The 17512-nt window shown below is 31.8% G+C and overlaps 1 protein-coding gene across 5 annotated transcripts in view; it reads left to right on the forward strand.

Annotated features, from left to right (window-relative positions):
- The first annotated feature begins 390 nt into the window (after positions 1-390).
- Positions 391-17512, forward strand: part of LOC139495540 (unconventional myosin-Va-like) — a 92662-nt gene continuing 75540 nt past the window's right edge. For 4 of the 5 annotated variants that reach the window (XM_071283795.1, XM_071283797.1, XM_071283798.1 and 1 more), the window contains exons 1-10: positions 391-613; positions 3131-3238; positions 12030-12141; positions 13379-13435; positions 13982-14126; positions 14804-14960; positions 15373-15503; positions 15982-16076; positions 16631-16738; positions 17271-17377. In XM_071283795.1, the coding sequence (XP_071139896.1) occupies positions 587-613; positions 3131-3238; positions 12030-12141; positions 13379-13435; positions 13982-14126; positions 14804-14960; positions 15373-15503; positions 15982-16076; positions 16631-16738; positions 17271-17377 (1047 nt within the window). In that variant the 5' untranslated portion in view covers positions 391-586. Of the gene's footprint in view, positions 614-2193; positions 2326-3130; positions 3239-12029; positions 12142-13378; positions 13436-13981; positions 14127-14803; positions 14961-15372; positions 15504-15981; positions 16077-16630; positions 16739-17270; positions 17378-17512 lie in introns of those variants that run through there. The other variant, XM_071283796.1, reaches the window with a different exon arrangement.

A 17512-nucleotide genomic window follows, 5' to 3' on the forward strand; every position in this document is an offset into this window, starting at 1 on the left:
GTAAACATGATGTGACCATGTTGTAGACTTCATTCCAGTTTGATAAATCATAAATGTATTGCCGTTTATAGTCATGTTATATACTGACGTTTTTACCGCCTTCTCGTCACTGAGTATACAACTCCTTTTAAATATTTTTTCAATATTACGCCCCCCCCCCCTTCCCCCTTTCACCCTTAAGTATCACTGAATTGGCTTTAATATATGCCTCCCCCCCCCCCAACCCCCAACCCCAAATACCAACAAACGAAATACTTATCGAGTTGAAATATCAGTAAGCAACGAGAAATCTATTTTTAGCAAGTTTATTCACGACAACTTAATCAACGTAATTGCCCGAAGAAACACGAGAGTTTCTTTATCATCTAAGCGTTTGATCGTTACCTGGTCAATGTAGATATTGTCACAGGTAAAACAAGTTTGTACATAATCAAGATATCTTGATAATATTCGGTGGGTGGAATAGGAGGTCATCTTTTAAAAGACAATATAACACCATCAAAACAAATGGATTAGACAAATAACTTGGAATATGTAAACCCCTGAAGAATAACCTTTTGACTCAAAAGAAGTTCTAGTCAGAAAAATGACGGCAAATGAACTTTATGTGAAGGTAAATACGCCCATTAAAACAGGATATATACTACTGTTGTGTTTATATATAACCGTCTGACAGATTGTGGACAAAAATATTATTGAAACTACTTGGGATTTGATTTTAAAGAATCTGGTCACTAAACCATTCGATAAATAATAAAAATTCTTAGAAACGTTTATTCTGTTGAAGCTTGACAGTAACACATGTAAGGATGTATATATACACAAACACAAATAAATTTGAATCAGAATGTCATATTTTTGCATAAAAACTCAAACAAGCCTATGATACATGTACAATATTCCTTATCAATATATGAGGGTATGAATGCTATTTACCATTAGGCCTGAATCAATAATTTTTTGTTACGAATGAAGATGGGGGATAGGACCTTTATCGAGACTCCGAGATCAGGTGTTTTTAGATATCATGACTGACCCTTTCCTACTCCCCCTAATGTAAAAATGGTAAAAATTGGTAATGATTCATCAGAGGTCTTAAAAATAATTATATGTAACAGTATTTTTTTGGAAAGAATTTCATGACATCAAAATTGTTCGATTTTTTTTTTATTCTTAAAGAAAATGTGTATATTTTATTGTCAAGTTTTAACATCATTTTGCAAGATTTTTTGGCGTTATTCGTGATGAAAGTTGACCGAACACAACCGTCATATATATCTTGCTTTTGAGTGACTTCTGCACATCAAAGATTACTGTGCTTAGCTACGTGTATAGTTGAGGTCAGGTCATAGACAGGCCTCATGTAACTACATGTAATATTATCCTACATTTGAACCTCTAGGATGCTAGGGCAGAGACCAACCTTTTTCTGTCTTCTGAATAAAGTCATCATTTAATCAGGATTAAATTTTTTATTTACGCCATATATGCGCTTTCATCTACAAAAAACTTATTGAGTCATCGATGAGTTTTTTGTAGATGAAAGCGCATATGGCGTAAATAAAAAAATTGTAAACCATTTGGCAGCTGCCAAGGTGTTAAAAACAATCAATTTCATCATCTAATTAATGCATACAATTAACCTACAAAATGTACGTGTAAGGTTGTGACAACATTGCTGTGATAACAGCCTACCACAACACCCATAACTAGTGTTTTAATTTGTAGCATCCACTATATACTACCCATAGATAGAAATATCATGTCATGTCCAATTCTCTCATAATTTTTTTCTGGAATAGGCCTTATTATTATATATATAGTTAAAAAGATTGAAAGAAATATTTCCCCACACAGAAATAAAATTACCCGTAGTAATCAAATCCATGAAAGATGAAGCTATAAGGTCATGAAGGTATCTGAACAATTAATTAAACCCCCTTCAAAATTTAATTGTTCCAAAAATAAACTCAATCAGAAATCTATTGCAGATTTCCACTTACACAAATAAACAAAAGCTATTGAATCCTGAGTCTGCTGCTGTTAACATTAGTATCTAGTGCATCACACATAAATAAACAAATCCTACTGAATTTTGTATTTGCTGCTGTTAACAGAAGTATCTGGTACATCATGACTAATAAACAAAATTACAAATTTGACATTTTGGATAATTATTTAACGATTATTTAAATACTGGGCTATTATTAAATATAGTTGTGTGTATTAACTATGAATCGGCTAAAGAATTGTGACAGTATTTACCGGAGATTTAATTTTCAAAGTTTTCTGCAAGATTCTGATGTCCAGGAGCTGTTTACAAAGGTCTGTAACATTGGGGACTTTGGGGTCTACTGTCTTTCAAACTTGGGAACACAGGGAATGATTATATTATTAAGAATTTTACATCTTTTAGAGGATAGTTTGAAATATCTGTTGATCCATTTTTTTTCACAAGGAAATGCGTGTACCAAGTCAGGAATTATTGAGGAATATTTAACAGTTGTTTTCCATTCATTTGATGTCATGGATGTGTTTGGGATTTTGATTAAGCATTTTAAAATGGACTATTTTGTTTTTGAATTTCCCTTTTTTTGAAGTACAGTATTTTTGTTATTATTACTTTTAACACTAAAACTGATTGTGATATTTAATGAAAGTGATATATTGAAAAAGGATACTGTGGACAGTTGTGGATTAGCATTACTACCTACCATGGCAACAGCTCATGTGGATTTTTTTAATATCAAACTGTCCACCATGGGAAAGGACACAAAAGAGGGCACAAACTCTACAAAATATCATTTATTTTTTCCTTTATATTGTCAACTTTTTTCTTTTATCAAGATGCTGTATTGAACGGATTCGATGGTAACGTACATGTACTGTCGGATAGTATAAATGCTTTCACCACTGTCCCAGGTTAGGGCGAGGGTAAGGAACCAGCTAATACCGGTATGTTTAATCCCGCAACATTCTATATATGCTTGTCCTAAGTCTGGAGCCTGTAATTGAAAAGTTGTTGATAGTTGCTGTTGAATACGTAAACATGTGTGTGTTTTGTTATATACATTGTATTAAAAAACAACATTTAAATCTTTTAATGTTTATATTTGTTGTTTTTTTTCAGGGTGCCAGGATATGGATTGCCGACCCAGAAGCTATTTGGCGAGGAGCTGAACTATTGGAAGATTACAAAGGACCAGGACAGATTAAAGTTCGGTATGAAGATGGCGAGGTGAGATAAGTTTAGATATTGTTATGTTAGGCGTTTTTGATTTAATTTACTATTCAATCATGCATGGTTATCGTGAGTATAAACATAATCTTGGACAAGTAAAGAGGGGGACAGGACCTTTTTTCAGACTTCGGGCTCAGGTGTTTTTAAGCTCTGGATTTTGGTATTCAGGAATTCTTTTTTCGAATTTCGAGATGTCGTAATTTAACTTTCTTCAAATCGGGACCTCAATATTTTATGTTTTTAACCACAGGATTTTGGGATCAGGACCCCCCCCCCCCCCAACCCAACCCAAGTAATATGTACTTGTATAACATTGATTGCAATGATATAATGATAATTCCCAGTTAGTTTACAATAATGAGTTTTGTATGTTACTGACAGTTTGAGTTGCTAAAAAATTCAAATTCGTCAGGTTCATATCTCCTTAAAGAGTGATAATTATATAATTTTACATGTGATGTTCAATTATTTCACTCCTCTGATGTCATTAACAATAGTTGTCAAATAATATCCATAACCTAGCATAAAAATGAATTGAGCAATGTGTAGAAAAAAATGTGTATACAAAGTTCCTTGCATTTTCTGTTTTATTTACATTAAAAAGTCCTGATGGTCAATGAAATAAAAATTAAAGAATAAATACAAATTTAGAAATTCAGATAACTATTGCATGTGCTATGCTCTGAATTGATGGGTGTTCAATCCCTAGTTAAATTTCGAAATCTTGTTGATGTTATTTATTAATTCTAATCATTTGTAAAGAATTTTTATTTATTATATTATAGGCAGGGAAGGGACAGGGAGATGCAGAGAAATTAAACATCTTTTTCCAAAAAAATATTTTTTAATCAAATAATCATCTACAGTGTTTTATCGATTGGCCGTTAAATTTGATAAAAGGTGTGATAAATCAGTTGAGGAAGTAATAATACTAGATTATCTATAATCTTTTATCTTTTATTTTTCATTTTTTCCTTGACATTGTTCTTGTTGTTAGCTTGTTTTTGTCTTATGAGTTTGAATATATGAGGGTCTGGATGGGGGGGGGGGGGGGGACTCAGACTTCACTCTGTTATTCTGTAAACATTTAATTTTCACCCTTTTTTTTTCTCTCTAATCTTCAAAAAATTTACCCCTTTTTTCTCTAATCTTCATTTTTTTTGCCTGTTATTCTCTAATCTTCATTTTTTAAGGGCATTATTCTTTAATCATTTAACCCCATCTAAACCCTCATATATCCTTTAGGTATCTTTCTTCTCTCTTTTATATTATACAAAGTTTGTATATTATAAGTACCAAATAGCGGTGTTTTTTTTCGTGGGTATAAAATTTCGCAATTTTCTTTGAATAACGTATATACATACAAAATATTTTGGTGGTTATTCTTTTGACGGATTCTAAACATCAATACCTTTTCATGTACTCTTTTAATATGACGGTATTTATTTTGGCGATTTTGTTCTATCCGCGAAAATAAGCGAAATTTTCACCCAGGGAAAGTAACCTGCTATATAATTATTAGATACACCAATGAAGTTGTTAGCCCAGCCCTATTGGGTGTATCTAATTTACAGCATAAAAGTATTGTCAAAGCAGAATTGTAGTTTTCCACAATTGAAAAGGGGGTCTTTGAGGGATTTGAAAATATGCTATTGAAAGCATGATAAATGCAGGGTATCCAATTTCATTTAACGAAATCTTGATGTAAATATACTAAAAAGTGGCAAGGATTTGTATAGTGACACTATACAAATCCTTAAAAGTGAGTGGTAAAAAACGTTTTTTTTTATGTGTATAATTCATGTAATTACAATTGGTGGTTATCATTTGGTATCAATGCTCATGGCCTTTTTTGATGATATTGTTATCAGTCATGGTCATATAGGTGCATAAGCTTTATCAGACTCTAAAATCAACTTCTGTTTTAAGTATACAATTCAATAAAAGTATAATTATTTGGTCACTGAAACCATACAAAGAATGCAAAGATGTAGTAACTGGAAAATTTGTTTTATCTCATAATCTTTTTTTTATACAAAGAAAATTAAGAGGAAAAGAAAAGCAACAACAGGATTAATTGTATTTCATACTGTCGATACTGAACATGCCAATGCATGTTTTAGTTAAATTATCACCATCAAATTCATGCATGTACATTATCAATTTTTAGAAACACAACAACATTTTATGCAATATAACTCATGAAAAAAACCATAAACATTACATCTTTTGGATCATTGAAATGAAAAGCATCAAAAACAGAATACACCCTAAACAGTAAAAAATCAATACTTTATAGTCCAAAGGAGTTAAATGCTTATATAATTAGCATTAAATTGATACATCACTAAAATCAAATGCCATAATTTTTATCAGGTTTATTTGTGGTTATTCAACATGTTTAGGAAATTCAAAATTGTTGACATTCCAGAAACATAATGAGAAGTTCAAGACACTTAATTTAACTGGATCGTTTGTTTATAATTTGTATTTGTTTAATGATGTTAGAAATTGTATATATGTATTTATCAGTGAACTGGTTGAAAAACTGGTTGAAAAAAGTCTATAAAACAGGTAGAAAAGAACATGTAAATGGAAAATTAACTGCATGTGAAATCTTCCTCCTTAGAGTAGAGTGTAATACATTATTGAGAGTTCACTCCCTTATTCAGAATTGGTCAGATAAACCCATTATTTAAGCATGCTTTTTTTTAATAGAACACCAATTTAAAGTCTTTCTAATAATTGTGAAGATAAAGAGTAGCATGAAGGCATTATGTTCTTCAATCTGTGATTCCTTTATTTGTTTGTCCATGTGTCCCATTTCAGGTTAAAGTTTTTTGGTCAATGTATACGTAGTTTTAGAAGAAGTTTAAGTCCAATCAACTTGAAACTTAGTACATGTACGTCAAATGTTCCTATGATATGATTTTCCTAATTTTAATGCCAAATTAGTGTTTTGACTTCAGTTTCATGTAACAGTAAAATGAACATGTTTTATCAGTAATATTTTATTTTGCTGCCAAGTTTTGTGAAAACTGTAGCAAAATGATACTCCTGTTCTTTCTTAATTTGCTCCAAAATGAATTAGAGTAGGTGGAAACACCTGTGTTTTCCTCAGAATTTTCAAATAGCACCATTAAAAAAAACCCACATAGCACTGGTTTTCCAATAAATATAAAAACCATGACCCCTATACATTCTATTATAAAATCATTTAAGATAGCACCAGGGTTCCACTATGCTTTAACCCAGCCACATTATTTATGTATGTGCCTGTCCCAAGTCAGGAGCCTGTAATTCAGTGGTTGTCATTTGTTTATGTGTTAAATATTTGTTTTTCGTTCATTTTTTTACATAAATAAGGCCGTTAGTTTTCTCGTTTGAATTGTTTTACATTGTCTTATCAGGGCCTATTATAGCTGACTATGCGGTATGGGTTTTGCTCATTGTTGAAGGCCGTACGGTGACCTATAGTTGTTAATGTCTGTGTCATTTTGGTCTTTTATGGATAGTTGTCTCATTTTCAATCATACCACATCTTCTTTTTCATATTTAAGGTCCTAGTTGAACACAGGATGAGAACTCATGCACCCTATAGCCTTGCTTTAATTTGTATATATTTATTAGTTTATATTAAGTGAGGGTCCCTGTAGTAGAAACCCATATCCTGTCTTTTCCAATTTATAACAGTTAATTTTCACTTTATGGACCTTTGTACAAATATGGATTGTAAGTAATGTCCATAGTAGATAATAAAGCCATAGCATGTTTACCTATATGTATATACATTTATTAATATACAAGTGTACCCCATGTAATTGACAACATAAGAAATTAACATGTAATTTGTTTCTCTGAAGCAACAATAAAACCTGTCATTGGTTTGATAAATCAATATAATGACCAGCAGGCAATGACATGTCTATTAAATATGGAGATCTACATCACTATATATACATGTATATTAAAATAAAATTGATAATGAGGAGTTAAAAATCTTTGAAAATGTCCTGGAGTCAAATTTTTAAGACAAAATTTATGAATGCAGATTTTGAATAAGTGACAATTATATAATTGTAGATACATGTACATAATATTTTGAAGTGCTGATAAGGTTACAATAACTGTTGTTGGGCTGCTGTCTAGTTAAATATGGTGATCTATATCACTATATCACTATATATACATGTATATCAAAATAAAATTGACAATGAAGTCTTTAAAAAAAGTCCTTGGGTCAATTCTTTTAAAGTGCATATTTTAAATAAGTGACAAGTACATCATGCACATGTGAATTTATAGATACATGTAATTTGACAATTAACAACCTGGTAATCAGTACATCAAATTATATTTTTATATGGTATAATATTATTGCCAATGAGACAACTCTTGACAAGAGACCAAATCATGTTGAAGTTAAAAAACTATAGGTTAAACTATATGCAGCTTTCTATGACATTGTATAATGAGTAAAACCAGATGTAGATACATGATAATTAGACAGCAACCTGGCAATTAGTACATCAAATTTTATTTTATGCATTATAATTTTGAAAAGTTGAAAGTCCCGGAGTAAAATTTTGATTATTTGACATGCAGATCTGTGCTTGAAAAAGGGGCCCTAATCTGAATATTGTCTGAATGTGTCTGAAAATGTCTGAATTATTTCTGAAATTTTCTTACATGATAAATGATGTCTGAATTTTTCTGAATCCTGATATTTCTATTCTGAATTGATGCTGACAATTCTGAATTTTTGCTGAATATTTCTGAATCATTAAGATTTTATTAAATACAGAAAGTCAGGATACAGAATTTGAATAAGTTAAGATGTAGAAACTAGATTTAGTCATAATAATCTTATTACATTTTACAACTACACTGTGTCACATGCAAATTTATGTTCAGATCAGGAAATTTCAATGGTATTTTTAAACTCAGTTCAAATTCATTCATTTCTCAACCAGTATTTTAGTTTTTATATAAAACATGATAAACTATTGTACGGAAATTAAACGTAAAATTTGAGCAAATACAAACAATGTTTAAGGTAAAAAAATTATGAAATTTTACAAAGAAAATTTTATAGCGAACTATAGACCTTGTACAATAATGTACATGTTAATTTGACATGAGACAGGAATTTAACCATGCAGCAGTAATTTATCACAAAATTTTATTACATATATACAAAATTACATTGATAGATAAGCCTATGGAAAATAAAAGATGTTTATAAAGTCTGAACATAACAAAAAAAAAATTTATGAAATAAGGATATGTGGTATGTTTGCTGGTAGAGTCCTTTAAACTTGAAATTAAGAGTTTGAAGGGACAATACAGCCCTTAACGATAAGCTAAATCCATACTGTATATAGTCCTATAATGTGAATATCAATAACTGAGACATTGCATGTTTAAATTTTAATTTGTTTTACTACAGAAAAAGTTTTATATGTATTAAATGACGATTGTTTAAATTTTAATTTGTTTTACTTTTTTTTTTTTTTTAATGTAGCTAGGTATTTGAAGAAGATTGTTTAAATTTAAAATCTGAATTAAAATGATTTAAATGTCAGATGTGAATAATGGGAAGATTTAAAGTATAAAACAGGTGTCAAACGAATGAGAAATGAACATTTCAATTTTTTGTTGCAATGGCAGAAATGTGACACTGTTTTGCCGAATTGTTTTATTCTCAAACTTAGAATATTGGTTTGCTAGGCTAAAAATAGATAGTGTGTATATATGTTTCTAGTCTGTGTGTGATCCATATATCTATGAGATAGTGTGTATATATGTTTCTAGTCTGTGTGTGTGTCCCATATATAGATAGTGTGTATATATGTTTCTAGTCTGTGTGTGTCCCATATATAGATAGTGTGTATATATGTTTCTAGTCTGTGTGTGTCCCATATATAGATAGTGTGTATATATGTTTCTAGTCTGTGTGTGTCCCATATATAGATAGTGTGTATATATGTTTCTAGTCTGTGTGTGTCCCATATATAGATAGTGTGTATATATGTTTCTAGTCTGTGTGTGTCCCATATATAGATAGTGTGTATATATGTTTCTAGTCTGTGTGTGTCCCATATATAGATAGTGTGTATATATGTTTCTAGTCTGTGTGTGTCCCATATATAGATAGTGTGTATATATGTTTCTAGTCTGTGTGTGTCCCATATATAGATAGTGTGTATATATGTTTCTAGTCTGTGTGTGTGTCCCATATATAGATAGTGTGTATATATGTTTCTAGTCTGTGTGTATCCCATTTCTAGTCTGTGTGTGTCCCATATATAGATAGTGTGTATATATGTTTCTAGTCTGTGTGTGTCCCATATATAGATAGTGTGTATATATATGTTTCTAGTCTGTGTGTGTGTCCCATATATAGATAGTGTGTATATATGTTTCTAGTCTGTGTGTGTCCCATATATAGATAGTGTGTATATATGTTTCTAGTCTGTGTGTGTGTCCCATATATAGATAGTGTGTATATATGTTTCTAGTCTGTGTGTGTCCCATATATAGATAGTGTGTATATATGTTTCTAGTCTGTGTGTGTCCCATATATAGATAGTGTGTATATATGTTTCTAGTCGGTGTGTGTCCCATATATAGATAGTGTGTATATATGTTTCTAGTCTGTGTGTGTCCCATATATAGATAGTGTAAAATTGAGAATGGAAATGGGGAATGTGTCAAAGAGACAACAACCCGCCCAAATAAAAAACAACAGCAGAGGGTCACCAACAGGTCTTCAATGTAGCGAGAAATACCCGCACCCGGAGGCGTCCTTCAGCTGGCCCCTAAACAAATATATACTAGTCCAGTGATAATGAACACCATACTAATTTCCAAATTGTACACAAGAAACTAAAATTAAAATAATACAAGACTAACAAAGGCCAGAGGCTCCTGACTTGGGACAGGCGCAAAAATGCGGCGGGGTTAAACATGTTTGTGAGATCTCAACCCTCCCCCTATTGACTTGGGACAGGCGCAAAAATGTATATATGTTTCTAGTCGGTGTGTGTCCCATATATAGATAGTGTGTATATATGTTTCTAGTCTGTGTGTGTCCCATATATAGATAGTGTGTATATATGTTTCTAGTCTGTGTGTGTCCCATATATAGATAGTGTGTATATATGTTTCTAGTCTGTGTGTGTCCCATATATAGATAGTGTGTATATATGTTTCTAGTCTGTGTGTGTCCCATATATAGATAGTGTGTATATATGTTTCTAGTCTGTGTGTGTCCCATATATAGATAGTGTGTATATATGTTTCTAGTCTGTGTGTGTCCCATATATAGATAGTGTGTATATATGTTTCTAGTCTGTGTGTGTGTCCCATATATAGATAGTGTGTATATATGTTTCTAGTCGGTGTGTGTCCCATATATAGATAGTGTGTATATATGTTTCTAGTCTGTGTGTGTCCCATATATAGATAGTGTGTATATATGTTTCTAGTCTGTGTGTGTCCCATATATAGATAGTGTGTATATATGTTTCTAGTCTGTGTGTGTCCCATATATAGATAGTGTGTATATATGTTTCTAGTCTGTGTGTGTCCCATATATAGATAGTGTGTATATATGTTTCTAGTCTGTGTGTGTCCCATATATAGATAGTGTGTATATATGTTTCTAGTCTGTGTGTGTCCCATATATAGATAGTGTGTATATATGTTTCTAGTCTGTGTGTGTCCCATATATAGATAGTGTGTATATATGTTTCTAGTCTGTGTGTGTGTCCCATATATAGATAGTGTGTATATATGTTTCTAGTCTGTGTGTGTGTCCCATATATCTATGAGAAAACAAATCAAACTGTGAAAGTTTTTGCAGTATAGAAAAACAGAGAACAGACAGATCGAAACTTTGAGTAAAAAAATATAACAGAAGTACTGAACTAAAAAAAATCATAGATCCATAAAAACCGACAAAATTAAATTTTTGCGCCTGTCCCAAGTTAGGAGCCTCTGGCCTTTGTTAGTCTTGTATTATTTTTATGCCCCACCTACGATAGTAGAGGGGCATTATGTTTTCTGGTCTGTGGCTCCGTTCGTTCGTTCGTTCGTTCGTTCGTTCGTCCGTCCGTTCGTTCGTCCGGCCTCAGGTTAAAGTTTTTGGTCGAGGTAGTTTTTGATGAAGTTGAAGTCCAATCAACTTGAAACTTAGTATATATGTTCCTTATTATATGATCTTTCTAATTTTAATGTCAAATTAGAGTTCTGACCCCAATTTCACGGTCCACTGAACATAGAAAATGATAGTGCGAGTGGGGCATCCGTGTACTGGGGACACATTCTTGTTAATTTTAGTTTCTTGTGATCAATTTGGAAATTAGTATAGTGTTCATTATCACTGAACTAGTATATATTTGTTTAGGGGCCAGCTGAAGGACGTCTCCAGGTGCGGGAATTTCTCGCTACATTGAAGACCTGTTGTAGACCTTCTGCTGTTGGGTTGGTTTTTTTTTTCTATGGTCGGGTTGTTGTCTCTTTGGCACATTCCCCATTTCCATTCTCAATTTTATCTCAGAATTAGTTTCTGTTCTCTAACTTTGGCTTGCTTCAACCAAATGTTACGAATCTTATATTAATACAAAATGTTTTTACCATATACATGTAAAACAGATGGAATTTGAATTTGGATGGCGTAGGTTTTCTAGTATGTCCTTTATAATGTCATGTAAGCGGGGACATGATTTTTGTACCATTGGCACATTTTACATTAATTTCATATGTTGACATGTACTTTTTGCAGGATTCAGTTCTGGCGATCAAAGATAAAAACAACCTACCACATTTGAGAAATCCAGAAATTTTGATTGGTGAAAATGATTTGACATCATTAAGTTATCTCAATGAACCAGAAGGTAAAATATGCATATATAGATATAGGAAGATGTGGTGTGAGTGCCAATGAGACAACTCTCCATACAAATAACAATTTAAAAAGTAAACCATTATAGGTTAAAGTACGGCCTTCAACACGGAGCCTTAGCTCACACCGAACAACAAGCTATAAAGGGCCCCAAAATTACTAGTGTAAAACCATTCAAACGGGAAAACCAACGGTCTAATCTATATAAACAAAACGAGAAACGAGAAACACGTATATATTACATAAACAAACGACAACTACTGTACATCAGATTCCTGACTTAGGACAGGTGCAAACATTTGCATATATGTTTAGATATATATATCATGTATATTATAAGCTATATTGGTCGCTACTGACCCCTATGGATCCATAGAGGGTAAGTAAAATCCATAGTGGTTGAGGATGGAGGCCGAATCCCCTATGGATTTTATTCACCCTCTATGGCAGTAAGGGGTCAGTAGTTTAAACCATATAACGAATTTATCGCACACATGACTTTTTTTGCAGCGTTTAGTTGAAAAGTGAACAATGAAATACAACAACATTAATAGGATTTCACCATTAATCCGTCATGAACCCCTATGAAATTTACTACCCCCCTACGGTCTCATAGGGGTCACCACGTGACGGCGTTAAACCAATCACAATGTGATAATTCACCTGTAGTGCCATAATGGGTGTTAAGACTATTGTTCTTTTGTCATGTTTGTAACATTTGGTTTTAGGATTGAACAAAAAATATTCCTAGATTCATATCAATATTTATATGAAAAATTTGGAAGAGAATACACACTTGATCATGTTGATTGTTTAGTTTTTTCCAATTTTTTGGGTGAAACCTGGTAAAAAGAATAAAAAAAATATCGAAATTCCAATTAAAAGTTTGGCTTTGAGAAAATCAGAGATTTTGAATAACATGAATAATGTATACTTTCATTCACTTTACTCACAACAGTGCCAAACTTGTTTCATTTTACACACAAAAGTCACATCATATGAAATCTCCAACCTTTCATATTGAAACAGCAACTACCCAAAACTCCCAATTTGTTTGGCAATATAAAAAAATATGAAGATGTGGTATGATTGCAACTGTGACAACTCTCCAACTCAGAAACCAAATGGTGTAGAAGTTATTTTGATTTTGATGTTTTGATACAACATGTCTTGTTATTGATGTTTTCTTTTTTTTATATTTTAATGTAGATTTATCTTTATCTTTTCAGTTTTGTACAATCTGCAGGTCAGATTCATGGACCAAAACATTATATATACATATTGTGGTAAGTTTTTTAACTGCAATATCCTCCAAGGATACTTTTTGTTTGTCAGCTTTTCACCATAAGGATATGTGTAATACATTATTACTCATCAATACTTAAATTCTCTTTGGTTCAAATGTTGTTTCAGTAAAATATTTACTCATGTAGACAACGTGCAAGTAAACTTTCCAGTAAATTCTTCCATTGCATTAGATACAAAAAAAGGAATAATGAGCAATAAAGTATTCTTTTTCTTTTTTTTCTTTTTTTTTTTAAAAGTGAAAACTTGAGCAGAGAAGTATTGTTTCATACTTGAGGCAGTGATAGAATTGTATTCACTAATAAAGTTCAGACACTATATAATATATAGGCCTAACTTTATTACTCTTTTAAAATAATCTGCAAAACAAATTGTTCTTTATATCTCAAAAAGATTGCAATCATGGGAAAGCAAGAATATTTTATGTCATATTTGATTTTGAGCAGTGAAAACATTTGATTAAACAAACTACACATTTATTTTCTCTCAGTTTTTACTGAAATTATTGTCATAGTTTTATTTTATAGGAATTGTACTTGTGGCTATCAATCCATATGCTGACCTACCCATCTATGGAAATGAGATCATCCAGGCCTACAGTGGACAAGATATGGGAGCCATGGACCCTCATATATTTGCTGTGGCTGAAGAAGCTTACAAAAAAATGTCTAGGTAATGATCCTTTTTTAAAGGAATGAACTTGAAGGTTTCTACCTACTGTTTTTGAAAAAATGCTTGGTTGAAATTTTTTGTCTTATAACAATAGTAAAGTGGTGTAAGTATAAAAAAGAAGATGTGGTATGATTGCCAATGAGACAACTCTCCACCAGAGACCAAAAATGACAGGCATTAACAACTATAGGTCACCATACGACCTTCAACAATGAGCAAAGCCCATACTGCATAGTCAGCTATAAAAGGTCCTGAAATGACAATGTAAAACAATTCAAACGAAAAAACAAACGGTTTTATTAATATACAAAAAAAAACATGAACAGAAAATGAATATGTTACACATAAACAAACGACAACCACTGAATTACAGGCTCCTGACTCTGGGCAGGCATATACAGTCAGAATGTTTCAGGGTTGAGTAGTTTATTGAATGTTGATCACTTGACTTTGACTCTGATTTCAATGACATAGTTTTCTGTCAATCCTTGGTGTCATAGTGGTTCTCTCAAGTTTCTTTCATCCAAACTTGATATAGCTAAGAATCCAGAAATTGGTATTAAACACCAGTAATCAATCAACTAATCCATGACTGAAAAATGTTGGGTTTTAAATCAAGGCATAAATTAAATAGAATTTTCTTTTAATATAAAATGCTCATTACATATATATTACAGATTTGAGCAGAATCAGAGTATTATTGTGAGTGGCGAGTCTGGTGCTGGTAAGACAGTATCGGCTAAGTATGCCATGAGATACTTCGCCATGGTGGGAGGATCACAGGCTGAGACACAAGTAGAAAAAAGAGTACTGGCTTCCAATCCAATTATGGAGGTAGTTATTATTCTGGCATCTTAAATATAAGATGGTACTTTTTGTCTTGCTTTCAACAAAAGTCATAGAAAGCAAGATATAAGGATCATATCAGCTTGTCGACTATTTTGAGGCCATGCCACCTAGGAAATAGTCCAGTGACTTTGAATTAATTAGCAATTTTCAATGTTTAGTTTTCTGCGTTAAAAAGTCAGATCGATAGGTATAACTTACAATAGACAACAATATTTTCTATAAAGTTACATTCTATATAGATATTTTTGTATTGAGTTATTTTTGTTTATTTATAGATTATTGGAAATTATACAAACATTTTCTTTAAATATTTTTTATACGGTTCTTTTTGTTTATATAGAGGGAATCATACCTCATCTTCTTATTCTATACTTACTTATTTTGTGTTTATTTATAGGCTATAGGAAATGCCAAGACAACCAGAAATGACAACAGTAGTAGATTTGGAAAATACATAGAACTCTCATTCAACAAGAAAAATGAAATCATTGGTGCTCACATGAGAACTTACTTACTGGAAAAATCAAGGTAAATATTTGGCCAAAGTATCGTGCCATGGAGATTGTCACTTCTCACATGAGAACTTACTAATAGTGAAAATCAAGGAAAGAGATATTGGTCATATGAAAACTTACTTATTGGAAAAATCAAGGAATTCATTATTAATCATGGATATACTTGGGTGTAATTCCACACAATCCAGTAATGAATATCAACCAAAACATTTCTTTGAATCTATGAAAATTGTTATCCCTGATAACATAAGAATCCACAGTATATACCAAAAATGCTGTTGCATTGGACAGAAATTGTTTTTTATGACAATGGGCTAAACAATGCTGTAAAAATACATAATATAATTTGTTTTGAGTATGAAAATTGTCCAATTTCACAATTACAAATATAAAACAGGTCAAGAAATAAACTTTAAAATTGCCTTGTATTTACTCTTTTATGATTTGAATTTGTAGATTTATTTGCATTAATTTATTCTTTTTGATTACAGAGTGGTCTACCAGGCCTCAGATGAGAGAAACTATCATATATTTTATCAGATGTGTGCATCCAGTGATCTTCCAGAATTTAAAAAGTTTCAATTAAGTAAGTTCTTCTAAGATTCTTGTAAAACAGATAATAATACATGAATTCTATATGAAAATATGGAGATGTGGTATGATTGCCAATGAGAAAACTATCAACCAGAGTTCAAACGAAGTTGATGTAAGCAATTATAGGCAGCCATACTGCCTTCATCAATAAGAAAAAACTCAAACCGTAAAGAAGGCTACCAAAGGTCCTAACATGCAAAATATGAAATAATTCAATTGAGAAAACTAACAGTCTCATTTAAAACAAAACATTTAGGACACAAACTAATAAAAACTTGTTTTCCTGAAGATCATTATATTTATTAAAAATGAGTCTTTGTTATTATGTCACAATCTTATCATATTTTATGCACTTATAAAATATTGCAATAATTTTGAGAAACTATGTTTCTAACACTAATTAATTTTAGAAAGGCTTAATTTATGTTGTTACTGATTTTTTTTACACACATTTTTTTTACAAATTAGGCCAAAACAATTATAATTCCCTGTTCACATCTAAAAAATATTTAAGAGAGCTCCAAATCATTGTATTTTTATTTGCAGTGGCAGCGGGTGACTTTTTTTACACAGCCCACGGAGGAGATCCAGTTATCAATGGTGTTGATGATGCTGAAGATCTCGGTGATACCAGGGACGCTTTACTTCTTTTAGGTAATTATTAAGATCTTGCTAAATCTTTAGATGCAATAGGTTACCTCAGCTTGAAAGAGGCAGTTAATAGGGAAGCACATGTCTGGCAGTCCTCACACTAAACAGGTGAGGGCTGTATAGTCATTCAAGATCGTTAAAAACTTCAATCATTATTCCTTTAATTTGACTATTAATCAATCCATCACAATTTTGATTTCTTGATGGAATTCTGGTATACAAAAATTATGAAATATTGTATGAAAAAGGGGGGGGGGGGGGTTAGCACCTTATGTGGGACGTCAGGATCAGGTGTTTTTAAGCTTGAGATTTCGGGAGCCGGGAAATCTCTTTTTCGAATTTCGGGAATTGGGAATTCTTTTTCGAGTTTCAGGATTTGGGGATCAGGACCCCTCCAACCCCCCTCTTGTATGATTGCCAATGAGACAACTATCAACCAAATATGATGTCAAGTTCTGGACAATCCAAAATAGTGATAAGGTTTACTATATAGAATGTTATTGTATTTAACTTATTTGTTTATTTCCAATTGTAGGTATATCTGCTAAAGATCAGATGATGATATTCCAGATTTTGGCAGCCATTTTACATTTTGGAAATGTGAGAATAAAAGAGGCTGAAGGGGAAACATCAGAAATTTCTGTAAGTTTTGATGGAAAAAATTATACAGATATATTTTCAAGAAGTTCAAAGTACTGTTAATTTAGAAAATGATTTTTGTATTTATTGATGCATATTTTCACAAATTGACATGAATTGAGATGAGATTACTGTGAA

This window comes from Mytilus edulis, chromosome 11, assembly GCF_963676685.1.
Source record: "Mytilus edulis chromosome 11, xbMytEdul2.2, whole genome shotgun sequence".
Classification (NCBI taxonomy): domain Eukaryota; kingdom Metazoa; phylum Mollusca; class Bivalvia; order Mytilida; family Mytilidae; genus Mytilus; species Mytilus edulis.